This window comes from Pelophylax lessonae (assembly GCF_965119305.1).
Source record: "Pelophylax lessonae genome assembly, chromosome: 5".
NCBI lineage: Eukaryota > Metazoa > Chordata > Amphibia > Anura > Ranidae > Pelophylax > Pelophylax lessonae.
In genome coordinates, this window is record NC_138772.1 from 523,921,134 (window position 1) to 523,945,340 (window position 24,207).

Here is a 24,207-nt window from a genome sequence, read left to right on the forward strand (position 1 = left end):
TGTCCCCATAAAAGTAATAAAGGGGAAATCTTGCAATGGGACCCTTGGGATCCCCAAGGAATTTTCTTAAATTTGCAGTGATTTCCTCTTACTTCCTGTTTGGCTATGGGACAGGAAGTGAAGGGAATATTCAGCAATGGGACTCAGCTGGCGAAAAAAAAAAACTGACAGGGGTTATAACCCTCACTTACTCTTTCCAAAATGAAAAAAGTTTTGTCTATAGGTCTACTTTAAAGCCCCAGACGAGGCTAATGGTAAATTATATACCTCCCACTCCTCAACTGCTTGATAAGCTATGATGGGGGGTAATAAGTACAAACACTTACCTTATACCTCATTACTCTGGCAGGAGATGTGGGCAGACCTCTGCCACCCTCATGCACAATGTAGGACTGCTGATTCTGTATTGTACATAATGACATCAGAGAAATGTAACCAGCTGGGTAGCAAAGTGAAACAGCTTTTGAGGACTGGTTGCACAGAGAGGAGGAAGCCCAATGGGCAAGCAATAAGGTAAGTATTTGTACTTATCTCTTCCCCCCCAGCCAAGCAAGCATTAAACCTATGACTGTGGGTGATGAGTAAATTTAACAGCAGTCTGGAGTTGGGCTATAAAATGATAGAGGAAGATGGGAAAATTGGAGCATAATCTTTGAAGACCTTGTAGGTAATTGACCTGGACCAGGTGTCAACACAACCCGCCTAAAGGTTTCAGTAAAGTTGTAGGGCCTCTTCACACTTGTGCGTAGATTGACGGTTCTCTGCAGCAGAAAAATTCCAATCTCTGCAGGGGCACAAAGAATAGAATTGTTTTTTATGTGCCTCATGGAAGGGCACAACCGGGAGTGGAGCCTGTGGCCTAATTTCACTCAACACGGAAAACCTCACCGGACACGGAAAGAATTGTGGGCAGTGGTGCATGGCCATTCTTAGTTGGTAGAGCGATTTGTCTGGTTAATTCCCAAACTGAACAAAACTCCTCCATGCTAGCTAGTGATCTGCGTCCAGCTTCTTGGATGAACAAGTGGCGTTTAGCCACACAAGATCAATCAATAACAGGTCTGTGATGCCCTTAGATGTCCGGGCAGCATGCGCGCTACACTGAAGGGACCAGTGTGTGTTTACCCTTTGCTGACAAGCGCGGGTAGCCCGCGGGACCACGTTCATGATAGGGATTGGGGATTGCAATTATTTCCCATGAACAAGGAATTCCCAGTAAGGGCAATTCATAAGCTCGCGTTGACTAAGTCCCTGCCCTTCGCTACTACAGATCAGATGGTTAATGAGGTCCTCGGATCAGCCCCATTGGGGTTAGCGACAGCCCTGGCAGAGCACTGAGAAGACCATCTAACCTGACCATCTAGAGCACACATGTCAAACACACGGCCCGCGGGCCGAATCCGGCCCTCCTGGCCTTATCAAGTGGCCCTCGCATCCAGTTCTGCAGCCAGAACATGGTGAAACTCCATTCTTCCACCCCCCGCTCTGGCCCTCTGCTTACCGCTGTCACATGCAAACACAGCAGTTTTCCCGGAAGTAACAGGTAACCACACACACTAATGGCAGAGACAGATCTCCAGAAGCTGAGAGAGAGAATGACCTCTTTGTATGCGGCTCTGCCTCGCCTTTCACAGGTAGGTACAAGAGCCAGGCCAGGTAGAAGAGAGAGATGCAATAAAGCTTTGGGAGGGTTGGGTTGCACACTGTGCACCCCTAAACCCTACACTCTGTACCTAATGCACTCCTGAACTCTGCACTCTGTATGTAGCGCACCCTAGATACAACTGGCCCTTTGAGGGCAATCATACTGCTTATGAAATTTGAAATTGAGTTTGACACCCCTGATCTAGAGGAAGTAAAAGTCGGAACAAGGTTTCAGTAGGTTTTCCTTTGGAAGGATCAAGTGAGAAAGCACCCCCTGCCTGGAAAAAAAAAATAAAATTAAAGCCAAACGTAACACAACTATCAGATGAGCAGCATGTAGTGCAGAAACCTACAACATGTCTGCCTATTTCCATTCCACACTGCAGCTCACCCGTAGCTTGGTTTCTGTCTGCATTTCTTTGCACCACAGCTGGACTGCATTTTACCATGCAGGTAGTCTGAATTGCCTCATACTCTTCATCATAAGAAGGATGCTTGTTGTAAAGAAGTTAAATTTACTCCTGTGGCAGGAACATTTTTGTGCGCTCACTGCTCTGTTGGAAGTTGTGGCTTTGCGGTCTCTAGAACATTTCCACTTCCTCAGAACTGTAGAGGAAAGTTAAGTTAGAGTTTATTTCAGAGAGAACAGATGGTAAATATATTATCTGTTTTGTCAGCATAGGAAGGCGGGTATGATGTAATAATAGATCCTGAGAGGTATGTGTCGTAACTGTGACACTGTATAGACCCATTGTTAAAAACTTACCCTTAAACCAGTTGAAATACATTAAGGCCCCTTTTCGCGGACTCCACTAGGGGGATCGTTCTGTTGATACCCGCTGAGCAGGTGGATGACAGGTCCGTCTGTGCTTACTGTGCAGAGACGGACCTGTCAGAGTCCTGCTATCCTCTATGAGGAGACAGGCTGTCCGTTTTCATCCGATCCCATCTGATCCGACCCATTGGACAGGTGGTGAACGTATCGTCATCCATCTGTTTTTAGCAGATCTTGTCAGATAGGATGCCAGTCAGATCCGACCTGCTGGACAGGTGGCGAACGTCTCATCATCCGTCTGTTTTCAGTGGATCTTGTCAGATCGGATGCCAGACGGGTGTCAGCGGACATCCATCTCCCCATAGAGTAGAATGGGTGGACTGATCAGGTCAGCCTGAAAACTGGACAGGCAGACCCGATCAAGTCCGAACATGTGAAAGGGGCCTTAAGGATAAGTTCACCTTTCGTAACATGGTAAATGTTACACCCCCGCTCCCCCGATCCCTTACTCTGACAGCTAGTGGGGATCTCCCCCCTCCCCCACTAGCTGCCACTGGTACTGCGGCAAAGTGGTTTGTTATAGTCCAGCGACGTAGACCTACGTGGCTGGACTCCTCCCCTTGTGGGCTGTATTCAGACACAGCGGGAGTCGGGCCAGGGGAGGAGCGGCGGTGATCACCGCCGCTCTTCCCCGATCGTCGGGGATCGAGTGAGGAGATCCGCCCGCTTGTGTAAACAAAGCGGGTGGATCTCCTAAGTGACAGGCAGGGACAGATTACAGGATTCAGCATAGCTGAACCTGCGATCTGTGCCTGTGTCACTCAGTCCCCTCCCCCCACACAAGTCAGTAAGCACCAGGCATATATTAACCCCTTGATCACCAATAAAAGTTAACCCCTTCCCTGCCAGTGTCATTTTTACAGTAACAGTGCATATTTATAGCACTGATTACTCTAGTAATGTCACTGGTTCCCCCAAAAGTGTCAAAAATGTCAGTTAGGGGTCCGATCTGTCTGCCGCAATGTTGCAGTCCCACAAAAAAAATTGCAGATCGCCACCATTACTAGTTAAAAAAAAAAACAATAAAAAAGACATACATTTCCCGTAGTTAGTAGCTGCGATAACTTTTGCGCAAACCAATCAAAATACGTTTATTGCGATTTTTTTTCTACCAAAAATATGTGGCAGAAAACAAATTGGCCTAAATTGTTAAAAAATTTAGATTTTTACATTTTTTGGGGGGGGAATTTCATACAAAAAAATGTTAAAAATATTGTTATTTTTTTCAAAATTGTCGCTCTTTTTTTGTTTATAGCGCAAAAAGTAACAATTGCACAGGTGATCAAATACCGCCAAAAGAAAGCTCTATTTGTGGGGAAAAAAAGGACATAAATTTAATTTGGGTACAGCGTTGCACGACCGCGCAATTGTCCGTTAACGCAGTGCCGAATCGCAAAATATGGCCTGGTCAGGAATGGGGTAAAATCTTCTGGTCTTAAAGCGGTTAAAAATACACTTTTCTGTCAAAGTAGAAAAATATTGTTATTTTTTCAAAATTGTCGCATTTTTTTATTAATATCGCAAAAAATTCAAAGCGCAGAGGTGATCAAATACCACCAAAAGAAAGCTCTGTTTATGGGGAAAAAAGGACGTAAATTTCATTTGGGTACGGTGTTGCATGACCACGCAATTGTCAGTTAAAGTCGCGCAGTGCCGAACCGCAAAAAGTGGAAAATCCTCAGGTGGTAAAGTGGTTAAAAAAAAATGTGGCCCAGCAGCGCTCTGCCCACCCGACCACGTCACTCATTCACAGTCCTCTGTGAATGGAAAACTACAAGTCCCGGCTGCCTTTTGCGGCTGTCGGCTTGTAATTTTCAATGAACTATCATGGCGCTGTGGAGCACTGTGGTAGCTCATTTATGCTTCCTGCCAGATTGTATGTGCATACCCGTTCGCTGTACAAGCACACAGATACACTGACAGGTCTGCAGGAGACCTGCATGGCACCAGCGATCTTCTGATAGCTGGTGCCATGCTTTATAGCAGGGGGTCTTTAAACTATGGCCCTCCAGTTGTTCAGGAACTACAATTCCCATCATGTCTAGTCATTTCTGTGAATGTCAGAGTTTTCCAATGCCTCATGGGATATGTAGTTCCGCAACAGCTGTAGTTTGAGTATCCCTGCTTTAGGGGCTCCAGAAAGAAAAAATAATACATGCACATTTTTTTACCTGGTAACAATCACATGTTGTGCTAACCCCAAAATGAATTGAAAAACATCATAAAAAGTATTATAGTGATAAACAGTTCATAAGTCCAATGTGAAAAAAAATCATGTTGAAAGGAGAAAAGTGCAAGGTGATCCAAGAAATGGACAATATCCCCTGTGTTGATGATTAGCTGAAAACAGTCCTTTGAAAGAAGATGGCACAAACTCTTCCACCAAAAAGCAACCAGAGAGGCTTACTAGATATCCGTGGCCTCCTTATGATGAGAAGGTCAAACAGCGCATCTGCCCCAAGGCTTATGTCAGTCTTTAGGCCTGGATCCTCTGGGTATTAGGATGGTGTCACTCATCATATAAAGTACCTCTGGACACTCTCAATCGTGGGATCATATGCATACATATCAAAAGAAAAAGTGGCACATAGTGTGTACCAATAAAACAAATTTTAATAGTAAAAGAAAGGCACTCACGCCAATAGTTTGGCATTCAATACATCAATTCCAGCCAGTAAGCAAAATGGCGGCACGTAAACATCCGGTAGCACGATGATGTCACAGCAGGCTCTGCCCTATGTGTTTCGTCGCACCAGACATCTTCCAGGGTATTTAGCTGCAAAAAAATGTGCATTTATTATTTTTTGTTAAAAGGTGAACTTATCCTTTAAATAATCAAAAACATTCAATATATTTTTGAGGAAGACCATTCACCAAGATTAATGATGAGCCTTCATATGCACCCTAATTGAAGCTTTTGTATTTGGGAATGAAATGCGGTTAGACTGCATATACAGTATATAAATACACTGCTCTTTTAGTTATTTTTTTATTTCCTTGGTGCTGTTGCAAAGGGTTAAAATAAAAAGTTCTGGCAGCCCCTTGGAGTGTTGGAACGCTGCTTTAACATGCAGCATGCATCCCACTGCACACTGCTCCAATCAATAGCACTTTATCTGAATCTTCTTGAGCCTGCTGTTTTAGACAGTGACCATGTGGCTGGGCATATGCCTGGGTTTGAGGCCCAGCTTGTGTATCTTGGAGATTCAGCTTTCCTCCAGAAATTGTAACATTCTTACAACATTTTTGTATTGTTCTACTTCTTCTCTGATCTTAAAGTTGGACTAAGCCTTTAAAGCAGGGGTCTCAAACTGGTGGCCCTCCAGCTGTTGCAGAACTACAATTCCCATGATGCATTGCAAGGCTGACAGTTACAAGCATGACTCCCATAGGCAGAGGAATGATGGGCCAGTTTGAGACCCCTGCTTTAAAGTCTTACTAAACCCAGGAGCCTGCATTCACTATATCTCCCACAGAACACAGGACATGGAAATGCAATTATTTTAGTAAATATGAACTGCTAAATACCTTTTCTCATTAGCAGTATATAGCAGTCTTGTTACTTCTATCGGTGTCTGGTTAAAGCTTGTAGGAGGAGTTTTCATTCTTCTCTAACTGTCCCATGTGGCTGTATGACTCCTGACTCTCTGTCTGGACAGTGCTGATTGGCCCTGTGCTGATCACATGCACCCTCCCAAGAAAAAAAAAAAATGCCCAGAAGCTGTTTAGAAGGGAATGATGCGCGTGCACCGGAACTGACGTCGGGGCCGGTGCAGGCGCATTGATTCCTGGGAGCGATGACGTTCAGCTCCCAGGAATCATTGCAAAAGCCAGGAAGTGACGAATCGCCGTGGCCGCCGAGGGGAGGAAGAAGGAAGTAAGGTAAGTATATATTCTCTACAAGGTAAGTAAAAAAAAAAAATAAAAAATAGCGATAATCCATTTGTTTTTCAGGTGACTCGGAGCGAGAAGATGGAGGTAAGTATAAATTTAGGGTGGAACTCCGGTTTAACATGTGTTTGGTGACTGTGGTGTTGAAACATGACCGGAGGAAGGATTTTGAGCTGTTTGGGCATTCAAAGTGTTTCTTTAATACTCCAAGGAAAAAGCACTAAGCAGTTTTGTTAATGTTGAAAATAAAACAAAACCTTTCCTGACCACTGACTTTTAACTGATATAAAGGTGAAAATTGGGGTAGATCAGTATTTTGACTTGATTTGTGACTTGACCAAAATAAATGACTTGACTTGACTTGCTTGACTTCTAGCAGGGTCTCGACTTGACTTGCTTGCTTTTCGCCACAGTAACTTGGGACTTGCTTGAGACTTGCACATGTGTGACTTACTCCCATGTCTGGAGAAGTGTGGCTAAATCTCAATAAGGTAAGGCAGCATCGTGTATATCTTGACGCATTTCGTGATCTGAGTCACTTTTTCAGGAGATGATGCTGCTCAATATCTATAGAAAGATGAACATATAAATAAATCTAATGATACAGTGGGGATCGAAGGTTTGGGCACCCCAGGTAAAAATTTGTATTAATGTGCATAAAGAAGCCAAGGAAAGGTGGAAAAATCTCCAAAAGGCATCAAATTGCAGATTAGACATTCTTATAATATGTCAACAAAAGTTAGATTTTATTTCCATCATTTACACTTTCAAAATAACAGAAAACAAAAAAAATGGTGTCTGCAAAAGTTTTGGCACCCTGCAGAGTTAATATCTTGTACTGCCCTCTTTGGCAAGTATCACAGCTTGTAAACGCTTTTTGTAGCCAGCCAAGAGTCTTTCAATTCCTGTTTGAGGTATCTTTGCCCATTCTTCCTTACAAAAGTCTTCCAGTTCTTTGAGATTTCTGGACTGTCTGTCATGCACTGCTCTTTTAAGGTCTATCCATAGATTTTCAATTATGTTAAGGTCAGGAGATTGTGAAGGCCATGGCAAAACCTTGTTTACGCCTCTTGATGTAATCCCCTGTGGATTTTGAGGTGTGTTTAGGATCATTATCCATTTGTAGAAGCCATCCTCTCTTTAACTTCAGCTTTTTTACAGATGGCATCAAGTTACCATCCAAAATTTGCTGAAATTTTATTGAATCCATTTTTCCTTCTACTCGTGAGATGTTCCCTGTGCCCCTGGCTGCAATACAACCCCAAAGCATGATTGATCCACCCCCATGCTTAACAGTTGGACAGAGGTACTTTTCATTAAATTCTGTGCCCCTTCTTCTCCAAACGTACCTTTGCTCATTCCGGCCAAAAAGTTCAATTTTAACCTCAATCGGTCCACAGAACTTGTTTCCAAAATGCATCAGGCTTGTCTATATATTGCAGAGTTCAAACGCTGATTTTTGTGGTGAGGACGTAGAAAAGGTTTTCTTCTGATGACTCTTCCATGAAGACCATATTTTTACAAGTATCTCTTTATAGTGGAATAGTGTACTACACCTCCAGTGTCTGCCAGATCTTTCTGGAGGGATGGTGCAGTCAAACGTGGGTTTTGAATTGTTTTTCCCACAATCCTGCGAGCTGTTCTGTCTGATGTTTTTCTTGGTCTTCCAGATCTTCCTTTAACTTCCACTGTTCCTGATGACTGCCATTTCTTAATTACATTTCGAACAGAGGATATTGACATCTGAAAACGCTTTGCTATCTTCTTATAGCCTTCTCCAGCTTTGTGAGCATCAACTATTTTCAGTTTCAGTTTTCTAGACAACTGCTTAGAAGATCCCATGGTGCTGATTGTTGGGGTAAGGTCAGATGAGTCTGGGCATTTAAAACCTTTGAGAATGACATCACCTGGTCTTCCCAGACGATGATTGAGAACAATCCATGATACTGGAAGGTCTCAGCCTTGCAAAGGGGGCAGTGCATGCTATAAATTCTGCAGGGTGCCCAAACTTTTTTGTTTGCAGGGACGCCATTTTTTTGTTTTCTGTCATTTTGAAAGTGTAAATGATGGCAATAAAATCTTACTTTTGCTGACATATTATAAGAATGTCTAATCTGTATGGAAAGCAGAGAAAGGGTATATTGTTGGATGTGTTGAATTTAATCAGGAGGCCCCCAATCCTAATATACAATGAATAAAAATATAGAGGATACAGGTTTAAACGCCAATTAGCGAGAAAGCTGGTTCCTCTAAATAAAGGAAAGGGATTGTTGAGGAGGGCTCCTGATAGGTGAGCACAAATTCAAATAATTAACCACATAATGAAAAAATATATATAAGTTTATTGAAAATATAAAAAAGATTTAAAAGAGAATAAATCTCATAGTACAATATACAAAACATCCATAGTAGTCTGAACCAAAGAAGGGACGTACTGACGCGTTTCGCCCTCAGGCTGTTTCCAAGACCACGTAGTGTCCCAGGTAGACAATATACAGATAGTAATAGATGATGGTACTGAACAGCCACGAATTCCGGTTACTGGCCATGCATGTGACACCTCACATGACCACAGGGAGCCAAGATGAAGGGGCTCATAGCTCAAGGAGCAAACCAGTGCCGATCCCAGAGGAGGGAATGTCAAGTCCGGTATGATCCAGGAATCATAAAATATATTTTTATTCAATGTCTAATCTGTAATTTGATGCCTTTTGGAGATTTTTCCATCTTTCCTTGGCTTCTTTATGCACATTAATACAAATCTTTACCTGGGGTGCCCAAACTTTCGATACCCACTGTACAGTGAGGTATCAGTGATATGTGTATATGTGATATGTGTATATATATATATATATATATAAATTTGAATTATTTATTCAATTTCACATGTAATGTTTTATCATTGATATGTATATATTGTAATGTGCTATTTATGACATTAAATCTTTGATACATACTCCAGAGCACTATATAAGTACCTGTAATAAATAAATAAAATAAATATTATTATGACTGCATAACCATTTTAAACATATGATTTTTCAGCTGCCTGGATCTCAGATTTAAGTTATAACACAATTTAGAACACTAGTCCGGATCCTTGCTGTCAAAGTCAACACCCAGAGGCAGGAAACCATAAACACAACTATCTGCATCAGGTGTGTCATTTCTTTGTACTGCAATGATGTGGTATTTTCTTTCAACAACAGACTACAAAGAAGAACCAGAGACCACAAACAGGAGGCTACTTGTGTTATGTTGCATATACACAGTACGAAACAACAATGCACACACGCAAAAATAAAAAAGCCAACCTAAAACACAAGTCGGCAAACCACATGTGCATCTAGTTTAAGAGACTAGTTGGCAATCAGCTCAAAAGTTTTTTGTAAAAATGTTATCTGTTGTCTTAACTTTGATGCCAATCACGTTAGCCTAGCCACCAATGCCTGTACCACGGAGTTATAAATAAATATATACTATGTACTATATATATATATATATACATACTATGTTCACTAGACTCTGTTTCACACTTGTGATGCACAAACCCACATTAGGAAACAGTCTGCTTTCACAAAATGTATAGAAAGATCATTTTTTCTCACCAGTTACAACATAAAGCTGCAAGATAAAAAAGGGAATGAGTGTTTATCCCAAAACAAATATGTGTGCTGTGTAGTATAAGATATTTAGCTGGAGTTTTGAGAACAGATGCACTGCATATCTTTAACCCCTTAAGCCCCGGAAGATTTTACCCCCTTCCTGACCAGGGGGTTTTTTGCGATTTTTTACTGCGTGACTTTAACGGACAATTGCGCGGTCATGCGACACTGTACCTAAACGAATTTCACGTCCTTTTTTTCCCACAAACAGAGCTTTCTTTTGGTGGTATTTGATCACCTGTGCGATTTTTTGATCATGCGCTATAAACAAAAAAAAAGCGTAATTTTTGCAAAAATAACAATATTTTTCACTTTTTTTTATATGAAATTCCCCCCCAAAAAAATGTAAAAATCAAAATTTTTTAACATTTTCGGCCAAATTGTTTTACGCTACATATGTTTTGTAAAAAAAAACGCAAAAAGCGTATTTTGATTGGTTTGCGCAAAAGTTATCGCGTTTACTAACAAAGGGAAAGATTTTTGTCATTTTTGGTGTTTTTTTTTTTAACGAGTAATGGCGGCGATCTGCGATTTTTTTTGCGGTACTGCGACATTGCAGCGGACAGATCGGACCCTTGACTGACATTTTTGACACTTTTGGGGGTACCAGTGACATTACTGCAGTAATCAGTGCTATATATATGCACTGTTACTGCAAAAATGACACTGGCAGGAAAGGGGTTAACTGTATTGGACAGGGAGGGGTTAAGTGTGTCCTAGGGGCGTGATTCTTACTGTAGTGGGACATGTCTCCTAGTGTAAAAACAAAGATCAACGGTTCTACGTGGTAGAACCGTCTGATCTTCATTTTTACACAGGGGAGAATGACAGGCGGCTTGTTTACATAAGCCGCTCTGTCTTTCTCCCGCTGTACCGGCGATCGTAGTGTGACCGGCAGACATCGGGTCCGCCGGTCACACGCCCGCACTCCTCTGTGAACGAGCCGAGGCGGGCGCGCGCTATTGGCTCTAAAAGGAGTGACAGGCGAGCGACGTAGACCTACGTCACTCTGCCTGGCCGGGGCTGACTGCCGCAGTAAATATACTGTGCGCAGTCGGCAACCGGTTAAGGGCTTTTTCACACAGGCCTGTTCAGATCCGCCTGTCCGTTTTTTTGGCGGATCTGAACGGTCCCCTTATGCATCCCTATGGGGCATCAGATGTCAACGGAGACATGCCCACTGACATCCGTTCCGATTCGATCTGTCAAATCTGGACGGATGGAAACCCTATAATACTATAGGTTTTTGACCTACAACTGTTATCCAATTTACCACTCTTTTTGTTACCCTTGTTCTTTGCACAGGATAATCTGACTCTTAGACTCTGATGAAACCAAGTTGTGCCTTTTACTGTTTTTATAGCTTGTTACTATATCTTTAACCACTTAAGCCCCGGAAGATTTTACCCCCTTCCTGACCAGGGGGTATTTTGCGATTCGGCACTGCGTGACTTTAACAGACAATTGCGCGGTCTTGCGACGCTGTACCTAAACGAATTTGGCGTCCTTTTTTTCCCACAAACAGAGCTTTCTTTTGGCGGTATTTGATCACCTGTGCGATTTTTTGATCACGCGCTATAAACAAAAAAAGAGCGTAAATTTTGCAAAAATAGCAATATTTTTCCCTTTTTTTTATATGAAATTCCCCCAAAAAAAATGTAAAAATCAAAATTTTTTAACATTTTCGGCCAATTTGTTTTATGCTACCTATGTTTGGTAAAAAAAAATCACAAAAAGCGTATTTTGATTGGTTTGCGCAAAAGTTATTGCGTTTACTAACTAAGGGAAAGATTTTTGTAATTTTTGTTGTTTATTTTTAAACGCGTAATGGCGGCGATCTGCGATTTTTTTCGCGGTACTGCGACATTGTGGCGGACAGATCGGACCCTTGACTGACATTTTTGACACTTTTGGGGTTACCAGTGACATTTCTACAGTAATCAGTGCTATATATATGCACTGTTACTGTAAAAATACACTGGTAGTGAAGGGGTTAACTCTATTTGAGAGGGAGGGGCTGTGTGTGTCCCTAGGGGCGTGATTCTTACTGTGATTTGCTGTGGCTTCAGCTGTATGCAGAGTGATCAACGGATCTACATAGTAGATCCATATGATCATCTCTCATACAGAGGGGAGAATGACAGGCAGCTTGTTTACACAAGCTGCCTGACTTTCTCCCTCTCCCCCGCCGATCGCAGAGTGGCCGGCGGACATCGGGTCCGCCGGTCACACGCGCGGGGGGGTCCGTGACCACGCGGGAGCGGGAGCGCGCCTCCGGTGGCGCGCGCTCGCTCCCTAGACCCTCACAAGCTAGTGACGTAGCCCTACGTCACTTTGCCTGTGAGGGGCTGACCGCCGCCGTAGATAGTCGTGCGGCGGTCGGCAAGTGGTTAAGAGATTACTCATTGTCTTACCTTATGTACATTTTGTATATGAGTATCCTTGTAAAAAATTAATAAAACATATTGTTGAAAAAAAAAAAAAAAACATTTTAAAAATCAACAACATATTTTCCTTGCAGTCACAATGTAAGTACAGTGGTTTCCGCTCGACATGTTTTACCAGATATATGGCTTCTTCAGGTGTCTCATGAGGCACTGTACAAAGTGTTTCTCTAATTGAAAAGAAACATTACAATTTAAATGCAATTCAATACAATCAAATAATTACCCAAATACATAGACATTATTGAGGAAACAAACCTATAATATTTACATAAAACACAAAAAACACCCTATTTTTAGTCCCGGTTCACACTGAGGCGACCTGTGAGGCGACCTGGTCGCCTCACAGGTCGCCGTAGGTCGCCTCCCATAGGGAAGCTGCAGACCCGTTCTAATAGGAGCGACACAAGTCGCTCCGACCTAGAAAAAGGGTCCGGGGGCTTCTTTGGGGCGACAAGGAGGCGACCGCCATAGACTTCAATGTTATGAAGTCCGTGGCGGCCACTCCGAGGTCGCGGTGCGAAGTAGCATCGCCCCTATGTGAACGGGGCCTAATAGATCATGTGTTGGCGCTTATCACCATGTATGTATGTACCGAATCATATAAGATGGAAAAGATAACATCTGAGGAGCCATTCTACTAAGAAGTAGGTGGTGGGTATCTAATGTGACATTGTTCTTCTGGTTATAGGGGTTTCCCCATGGGCGCTTGCACAATAAAATGCCCCCTGAACCCCAATATATGCTCTATAGATCATTACATTTCTATTACATATACATATTACTCAGGCTCCTGAATGGGCATGCTCCCGCTGTGACTACTGATATAGTGGAATGGCTCCTCAGATCTTACCTTGTCTTATGCTGTGTCTCAGAATCAGGGGGGAGATGGCCAAGGGACTCGTGGACATCTCTGGATAGAGAGGGGGCTTAGGTAAGTATTAGGGGTTGCTGGGGCAGCTGCTACACACAGAAGGCTTTTTATCTTAATGCATAGAATGCATTAAGATAAAAAAAAACCCTTCTAACTTTACAACTCCTTTAATTAATTTCAATGGCCAGAATACCTTATTTATAAATTAAATTATACATTAACGCCCAGATGCTTGATACAGGTAAAAGTGGCTAAACTCGTTACACTCTTTTACAAGTATCAGACGTTTTTTCTTTTTTTTTTGCCAAAATACTGCTGCCAGGAGAAAGGCTTTTCAGGGAGTTTGTCCTGTGTGCATGAGGCCTAAATGTGAATAGAAATAAAGTGCAAGTTCATGCAACAATTCACACTCAATAATGAATCCAGTGCAGAAGTGTGTAACAGCAGAAAACCCCCACCTTGATTGCCCTTTGGGTAAACTCTCACCTTATGGATATGACCCTAACAACAAAGGTCATATATGCGTATTTGTGTGGATCACTTCACAGGCTGATCTTAATGACTGCTCACAAGGACATCACCAACATCCACAAGTCTTCTATGTAACCAGTTCAACAGTCCAGGTAACTCAGATGTTAAGTATAAGTGCCACTAGTGCTTAAAACAAAGAGAGAATAGACATAGTGCTCACCGTAATCCTCTATATTAAGAGGAAATGAAGACAAACTGCATGTACCTGTATCACTTTAAAAACCCAAGTAGCAATGATTCCTGCTATGCACGCTAGGAACTCTCTCCAAGATCTCTGCAAAAAACAGCCCAACACGTTTTATCTGTCTGACGTTATCAGGAGCACAGGGTTGAGCTGTCTGGAGAGAAACACATATACCAAACCCGCCTGCATTTGCAGTAACTCTCAATTGGGGTTGCAAATGGCAGATCTCCAATTTATCAATGTGGATGTCATACAAAAACAAACCAGACCGCAGTATTAATGTAGAGAGGACACTTGGGAAACTGCTTGGAACAAACACGTATAAAACGTGCGCTCCTGCCTGACAGCCTCTCCATGTAGTGAAGTTGTTTATTGTATGGCATCCACAGGCTGTTGCAGTTGGGCTTTAAATCATAGTCTACCTATGACAAGGGGTTTACAAAGCATTATGGGCTTTCAAAAGAGAGAAGACAGTAGAGGATATTTCTTGTCAGACTGTCCGATTAAAACCTTATACAAAAGTGGAGAGTTGGTGGTCTAAATCGAACCTGGATCTCAAACTGAAACTATGCTCCCATGCATTTGTGTGCAATCAGATATATTAATATGCTTTACGCACTAGGCAGGCAGCTCGTCCGTACTGAAGGTTCTGAAAGAAAAACTTTGGATTGGGACTGAAAGGTCAACAATGGAGTGTCATAGTAAGAGTCCAAGTATAAACTTTTTCAAAATAAAATGATATGTTCCAAACATAAAGCCAGCGCATTTCAGAGATCAGGCCCCCTTCATCAGGGCTAAGACCAGTAAAAACATATATACACAGTTAAGCCAATATATTAATATATTAAGCCAATATATAAAAAAAAAGGGTATACAAAATATCCACAGGTTTATTAAATACATTTTCTACAATTCGTAGATTTCTGCACATTAAAAATGGATTATAAATGTCAGTTTAAAGTTAGACCAGAGCAATTTGCATAAAGCAAGAAAGGAGGTGACTCTTGTTCTGATTATGTGTGTGATTTATTGACTTGCACACATGATCAACACGCTTGTTCCAGCAAAGGCAGATGTGATTTGCCTGAAGTCATGTGAGAAGCAGCCTAAAGCCCTACTTGGCAAATGAGGTTTAATGTTGAAAAATGTAAGGTAATTCATTTGGGTACTAAAAATACGAACACAGGTAACTCCCTAGCGGGAGAACCTCTGGGGGGAATGTAGGATGGAAAAGAACCTGGGGGTTCTAGTAGATGACAGGCTCAGCAATGGCATGCAATGCCAAGCTGCTGCAAGTAAAACCAAAAGAATATTAGCATGCATCAAAAAGGGATCTTACTCCAGAGATAAAATTATAAATTTCCCATTCTACAAATGAAGGACAACAAAGGGGCGCCAAAGTGCCGACCAGGTCCCTGCTGCACAGTGAGAACCAGCGTGGAACGCACTCATAGCAATGCCAGATGTGACATCAGGACGTGTCAGAAGACGCGTTTCAAAGCTTCTGCTTTTTCTTCAGATCTGCCATGTCCAGTTTTGTTTGTTTCCCACTCTACAAGACTCTGGTCCGGCCGCATCTGGAGTATGCTGTCCAGTTCTGGGCACTGGTCCTCAGGAAGGATGTGCTGGAACTGGAGAGAGTCCAGAGAAGGGCAACACAGCTAATAAAGGGAATGGAGGATCTCAGCTATTTGGAAAGACTACAAGCATTGAACTTATTCCCTCTGGAGAGGAGACACTTGAGATAGCGATATACAAATACCGTACTGGTGACCCTAGCATAGGGAACAAACTTTTCAGTGAAGGGGAGTTTAAAAAAACACAGGCATTCACAGAAATTGGAAAATAAGCTGTTTAACTTAAAAGGAGTTGTAAAGTCAGGAAGGTTTTTTTTATCTTAATGCATTCCAATGCATTCTATGCATTAAGATAAAAAGCCTTCTGTGTTTAGCAGCCCCCCCCCCAGTACCTCTAATAGTTACCTGTGCCCCCTCTCTGTTCAGTGATGTCCACGAGTCCCTCAGCTGGCCTGGGACTCTCTCTCCTGATTGGCTGTGACACAGCCGTGATGCCATTGGCTCCTGTGGCTGTCAATCAAAGTCAGTGATCCAATCAGGAGAGGGAGGGGGCAGGGCCGAACAGCAGCTCTGTGTCTGAATGGACACACAGAGCTGAAGCTTGGCTCGGGTGCCCTCATAGCAAGCTGCTTGTTGTGGGGGCACTTGATAGGAGGGAGGGGCCAGGAGCAGCAATGAGGGACCCAAGAAGACGAGGATTCGGGCTGCTCTGTGCAAAACCAACTGCACAGATTAGATGGGCATCTTAACGATCCCAACATACAGGGATATGCAATGTACTATTGACATAAAAACATACACACTCACACACCACAGGTTGAGCTGCATGGACTCTTTTTTCAACCTTACTGACTATGTAACTATGTAATTATATGTACTTGAAGGGGAAATAGTAAATGCAAAATAGGACCAATCAATCAGAGAAGCAAAGAAAGAAAAAATCTTTTGAGTCTAATTTTTAAAGTGCACCTCTGTGCTAAACTATGCACATTAAAATAACTACATTCTGAACTTTAACACAAGCCCTGACTGACCTCGGTAGCTATAGGCATTGTGGAGAAAATGATTCAAATTCACAACACGAGTACTAAAACCACAGATCCTATCAGCTTTTCAATGTAAACAAAGAGATGGTTATGTAAGCTGTCAAAAACCTACTGAACACACACCTGTTATGATTAGAGTTGAGCGGACACCTGGATGTCCGTGTTCGGCGGGTTCGGCGGAACTTGAAAAAAAAGTCTTGGTCCGTGTCCCGGACTTTTTTCGAACTTTACCCGGACACCGAACCCCATTGAAGTCAATGGGGACCCGAACTTTCAGGCACTAAAATGGCTCTAAAAAACCAATGGAAAGGGCTAGAGTGCTGCAAATGGCAGCAAAATGTAGTTAAAGCGGAGTTCCGGGCACAAAATCAATATTTTTTTTTGTGCCCGTCCGCTTCTACACCTTCACCTGAAAAGGAATTGGATAGTTAGGTTTTTTTTTTTTTTTATTTACTCACCTTGTAATTGAAGATCGAAGATACTCACCTAGTCTTCACTTCCTCCCTCTGTGCCGAGGCTCAGTCGTCTCTTCCGGGCTTGCACTGATTCCTGGGAGCTGAACGTCATCGCTCCCAGGAATCAATGCGACGGCACCGGCCCCGCTCGTCACTTCCGGGCACCGCCGCATTCCCCTGCTAAACAGCTTCTGGGCATGCCCAGAAGCTGTGGAGGAATGCGGCGGCGCACCGGAAGTGACGAGAGGGGCAGGTGCAGGCGCATTCTGGGAGAAGAAGACGCGGAAGAAGACGCCGAAGAGGACCGCGCCGGCTTCAGCTGCCCACAAGAGAGATGGAAATGCTGTGGAAGAAATTTTATAAGTGAGTATTTCTTCTAAAAGGTAAGTGCGAACCGGGACAGATCAGAGGCTAGCCATTGTGGATTGTGCTAGCCCTGACTGTCCCGGGGGTATGTTTATTGAAAAATGACTTCTGTGCCCGGAACTCCGCTTTAAGAGCATGGCAAGAGCTCTTAAAAAAAATTCCCCTTTAAATTTGTAATTTTTAAATAGCAGATTAGAACAGCACTCTGTAGTAAAATATAGTTGAACGCTGCACACAACAGACTGATAAAAATATATTTTTTTCTCCCTCCTCCTCCTCCTCAGTGGGCTCAAGTGAGGGCAAAAAGATTGTTCACTGCACCACCCCCCACACAGCAAAATCGATGTAGATCGCTAATGGACGATTGTTCTGTCCTGTGTCTCCTCATCTCTCCCTGCCTAATCTCTCCAGCCTGTCCCTAAAATGCTCAAATATCTTTCCCTGCCTACACTCCGACCTGTCCCTGCATTCTTTTCAGCACAATGTTGTTTTTCCCTGTCTGTCCCTAATCAGCAGCAGCCAGCACGTATGATGTGTGCTCTCTCCCTACACTACAGCAGACTGACGCACCGCGCTGTGTCTCTCAAGCTTATAAAGACCTGGGTCACATGCTTCAGCTGGCCAATCACAGCTACTAATACATTAGTAGGCATGGCTGTGATGGCGCACACCAGTTAAACGCTTGTTGATTGGCTGTTGAAAGCCCGCCATTAAAAGCGCGCCATTACATACAAAACAGGAAATAAAATTACCGAACACGGATTTTAAACCCGAACATACAGTAAAGTTTTCGGGTCCGTGTCCGGGTAACAAAAATCCAATTATCCGATACGGACCCGAATAATACAGTCCGTGTTCGCTCAACATTAGTTATGATGTGTGAAGATGAATTGCTTCAGAGTACCCGCAGCTACAGAAGTCAGTTAGCGCTTGTTTTTTTAAACTCTTTTATTGCTTGTTCACATTATGTTACATAGTTGGTAAGGTTGAATAAAGACACTAGTTCATCCAGTTCAACCTGTCTTTATATAATTAATTGAATGCCTACAGCCATAGGTGCACTTTAAGTCCTTTCCATAACGAGTAAAAAAAATATATTATAAGATCAGTATACATTCTCTTTAAGTTCATCCTGCCATATTTGCCCTAGCTAAACTGGCTCAAGGATAATTCCATTATCACAATTTTTACTTTTTTTTTTGTCCATGAACAATTCCTCCAAGAGTAGAAAGTCCTCCTTGCTGTAATATCGCTAAAGCAAGCTTTCCAAGGCTTTGAATTACAACCCTCCATAAAATGATTTAATATTAAATATTTATGACCCCCATTCTCGCAGAGAACTATAATTTTATGGCCTTTTCTCACTGAAGTTTTCCTTATGGGACCATTTTTAATGTAACTCTGAAATTTCCCAGAGGCCCCCAAGAGAATCCATTGCACCGACCATCATATTATGGTTCTGGCATTTTTTGGTATTATATGTTCCACTTTGTATGGATATACTGTGAAACGTCTCTACAATAACTTAATGGATTGAAAAGGAATTTAAGGTATTTCCGTGAGCCGAGTATCACTATATTCCAGATGTGCGGAAGGTCTGTAGCTCCGGCTATGATGTAGTTGTTGTAAAATGAAAAACGGGCGAGTGGCTGATGTGACATTATGGAATCAGTTCATATTTAGTGGTGAATAATTCATGGTGTCAATGCAATATTGGGAAACATCTAGGGTAATCTACATAGAGGATTCATTTGACATTGGACCTTAATACCTGCAAATGTAAAACACATGATGGGAATCATGGTAATGGTATGTTCGGCCCTCCCTGTCTCTTGAAGAATAGAGGATTCCATACAGCCTTCGCTTGTCCTTAGCTTATACCAAATGACCCCAGACTTAAAATTTCACTTTTTCCTTTTGACATATGAATATAAGCAAGGAAGTATTTAGCAAGGTTTCTTCATACAAAAAAAGGAATTCTTTTTAGCTGATGTGGTAAATTTGCCCAATTTGGAAGGAGGGGAGCTCCAAAAAACACACATTTCCAGGCACTTCCAGCAAAAATACATAGCTCAATGTACAGCATAAAAAGTTGGCAAGTACCGAAAATGTAAGGAACTTGTGTAATAACAGAAGTGGTCATGAAGCGGAAAGGGGGATTTTGCACATGGAAATGAAATGTTCTCTGTGTTATTTTGCACAGAAAAATGTAATACAGAGAATGTTCTTGTTCCCCCCAGATGCTTTTAAAAATTAAACTCACTGGGAGCATGATTTTCAAAGCTTAAAGCGGTTGTAAAGTCTTGTTAATTTTCCTATAAAAATAACAAACATGTTATACTTACCTCCTCTGTGCAGTTGGTTTTGCACAGAGCAGCCCGGATCCTCCTCTTCTCAGGTCCCTCTTCTTTGATCCTGGCCTCTCCCTCCTGTTCAGTGCCCCCACAGCAAGCAGCTTGCTATGGGGGCACCCAAGCCGAGTCAAAGCTCCCTGTGTCCATTAAGACACTGAGCCCCCCCCCCTCTCTCCTGATTGGCTAGCTGACTTTGATTGATATGTATCAGCCAATCAGGAGGGAGACTCTCGGATGGCTGAGACACTCATGGACATCGCTGGACAGAGAAGGGGCCCAGGTAAGTGTTAGGGGGGGCTGCTGCACACAGAAGACTGTGGGCCTGATTCATAGTACGGCGAATTGGCGTTTCGGCGTGATTTTGCGAAGCGGCGATTATTTAAGTCTGAAATTGGCATTCAAAGAACGGCGGGCGGAAAATAGCGCCTAGTGTGAGATTCATTAAGATGCAATATGGTCAGAGCGCGACTTAAAACCACGCCAGCTAAAAGCTCGACTAAAGTTTAGCCAAATTTTCCCCTGTACCCCCAAAAATCCCAAATCACTGTGGAAGGTGTGGAAGTCAATTTGGAGATGACTTGCGTTTAAAAAATCTCAAAAACTGACTTAGAAAGAGAGATATCTGCGAAAGTGTGGAAAGGTTAAACAGCTCCTCCAGCCGCGAGCTGCGAACTCGCGAATGTGCGCATGCGCAACGCCAAATTGGCTCAAAAAATTTCGCCAGCGCGATTTTGGGTCAATTTTTTTTTGAATACCGCTTGCAAATCCGCTGTCTCGCCCATAGAAAATGGCAAAAACCGGCGGAATTGGAAAAACATGCACACTTCCAACAAGGGATCCTTTAGTAAACACCATCACATTCCATACACCTTTCCTGCTAACTCCGAAATCATAGCAGTCAAATCTACAGTGTTTATATAGAACCTCCACATTCTCTGAAAAAACCCACAAAATATTACATTGGGGAATTGGTCGTCAGATAGAAAAAAAATAGATGTAAAACATATTTCAAAGAAAGATTATTAGCATTTCACACATATCAAGGAAATGTCACAATTTTGACAATATTTTATGTGTTTCCAAAGAATGTTTTTAGAAATATATTGCAAATACTACCTTTTCTTCCATATGGGTATGGCCAAGTGTTACCATTTTACTACACATTTAACTGAAGGTATATATATATATATCCCTTATACTTGGCTAATTAGCAAAGTATGCCCAACAAACAAATAGAGCTTTAGCTCACAATATTGCTACATATTGACTTTATGGGGCATCTTTTGTATTTTGTTCATGTCTTTGGATTAAAAGTTTGCTGATACACATGCCTTTTTCAAACATGAACAAAATTAATGATGTCAACATTTGGAGGATTGGAGATATCCAAGTGTTGCCCATACAGAGGGCACCTTCCGGATTCGAACTTACAAACCTACAGCAGGAAGGCAGACTCCCTAATCATTGTGCTATTTCTCAGTGAGCGTTGGGTGTTTTCCTCATGCCGTCAAAAAGCTCACATGGGAACAGGGGCCATTGAACTGAATAGGATTGGATTTTTTGCCTGTTTTGGGAGCTGATCCTTGAGCTGGACAAATCCCCCTCAAACGCCCCCAAACGGGCTACGTTCACATGTACGTGTTTGTGGTCTGTTTTTGGGGCTTTTGTAGGTGATTTCATATAACAATGCCTGCCCAAAAAATGCATGTCAAAACGCCTGTGAAAACGCCAGCCAAAATGCACATAAGAACGCCTGATATAATTGCCACGCCAAATTTAGGGATGTTCATGAGTGATGAGTCAGATTGTTGGCTTACATATCTGTTCAATCGTCACAATCTCACTTCTCAAATCCCAAAAGGTGTGTTTCAATTGTTTCCCTAAATATATATTTCTCTCTCTCTCACGTAATTGTATATATATGTATGTATTCCTGTATCTAAACATTCTAAATAATGACTAGCAAACTTCAAGAGAGAATTTTTTCAATTCACATATACTATACACACCTACATACATTTCTATTCCTCATTTCTATTTCCCTTGTTTTGGCAACTGAGCATGCTCCAAAACACACAGGATACACACAGTTAATTTTTGGACTGGGCGTTACCATTCTGGGTGTGTTTGCTTGGATTATATATAGCTCACTCAGACATCAGGAAAGATTTGACCTACGAAGAGGTCCAATATATTTGTGTGTCACATGTTTTATGGGTAACATTTTTGGCCCTTTGTTATTTATGGAGGTGAGATTTGGCTGTGTTGTGTGTTGACTCTCTGTAAGTATTTATTGCTGTTAACATAATTCTGTCAATCTGCACATGCATCTGTTGATTATGGGCTCTTTGTCGATGTATATGGTCTAAATGTTGTACAAAGGTTGTTTTGGTTTGAAAAATACAAATGTAATAAACAGCATGTTTCCAATTTTTTTTTTAAAATGTCTTCATGTGTCTAAATAAAGTTTTCTGGTGTCCACAAATGTATGTATTTGTATTTCTTTTTCTAAGTTAAATCTGCTTAATGGTTGTGTATGTTCACTATTCGCGAATTCGCGAATATACAAAACCGCGTTCTCACATTTATACATGAAACCGGAAACGAAACTTTTGGTGCGTGCACACTTTTCCGGAAATTGTCCAGGCCCTGTCGTAAGTGTGCATCATGGCTCCTGCACTGTTTACAGCCGAAATAGTGGCATTTGTGTGTAAGGTAAGGAGGGGGTGTGAATGTGCAGGGTGCGGGATGGGGGATGGGGGATGGTGGCTGGGTGGGTCGCTTATCTAGCGGGTGTGCAAGAAACTTTTGGTCTGCTGATCTGCGCATGCACTTTCTGCCTATTAGACGTGATCTAGAAGCTTCCTGTTATAGAAACTTCCTAGATGTGAACCTGTTCCCTATATATATATATATATATATATGTATGTGTGTATATATATATATATATGTGTATATATGTATATATATATATATATATATATATATATATATATTATATGTATATATATATATATATATATATATATATATATTATATGTATGTATATATATATTATATGTATATATATATTATATGTATGTATATATATATTATATGTATATATATATATATTATATGTATATATATTATATGTATATATATATTATATGTATATATATATATATATATTATATGTATATATATATATATTATATGTATATATATATATATTATATGTATATATATATATATTATATGTATATATATATATATTATATGTATATATATATATATTATATGTATATATATATATATTATATGTATATATATATATATTATATGTATATATATATATATATATATATATATATATTATATGTATATATATATATATATATATATATTATATGTATATATATATATATATATATATATATATATATATATATTATATGTATATATATATATATATATATATATGTATATATATATATATATATATATATATATATATATATATATATATTATATGTATATATATATATATATATATATATATATTATATGTATATATATATATATATATATATATATATTATATGTATATATATATATATATATATATATATTATATGTATATATATATATATATATATATATTATATGTATATATATATATATATATATATATATTATATGTATATATATATATATATATATATTATATGTATATATATATATATATTATATGTATATATATATATATATTATATGTATATATATATATATATATATATATATTATATGTATATATATATGTATATATATATATATTATATGTATATATATATGTATATATATATATATATTATATGTATATATATATATATTATATGTATATATATATGTATATATATATATATATTATATGTATATATATATATATATATTATATGTATATATATATATATATATATATATATATATATATATATATATATATATATATATATTATATGTATATATATTATATATATTATATTATATATATATATATGTATGTATGTGTATCTAAAAAATATATATTATACAAAATATATATATTACACAATATATATACTATGTATATATTATATACAATATATATACATTAGATACATAATAGAATATGTTATATACCATATATTAGTGTATATAATAGGGAACAGGTTCACATCTCTGAACTTTCTATATAGATATAGATAGGCATACCCTGCTTTAAGTACACTCACTTTATATACAATCGTGAGTAAGGACACAACTTGTTCAGCTTGCCATGACACTGCTCACAAACCATAAGTGACAGGGATAACAAACTT

At 40.3% G+C, this 24,207-nt stretch overlaps 1 protein-coding gene across 1 annotated transcript in view; it reads left to right on the forward strand.

Annotated features, from left to right (window-relative positions):
* Positions 1-415: 415 nt before the first annotated feature.
* Positions 416-24,207, forward strand: part of LOC309555652 (uncharacterized protein) — a gene marked incomplete at both ends in the record, with an annotated part of 158,839 nt that continues 135,047 nt past the window's right edge. The window contains one exon of the mRNA XM_082257685.1: positions 416-513. Within this exon, the coding sequence (XP_082113811.1) occupies positions 416-513 (98 nt within the window). The remainder of the gene's footprint in view (positions 514-24,207) is intronic.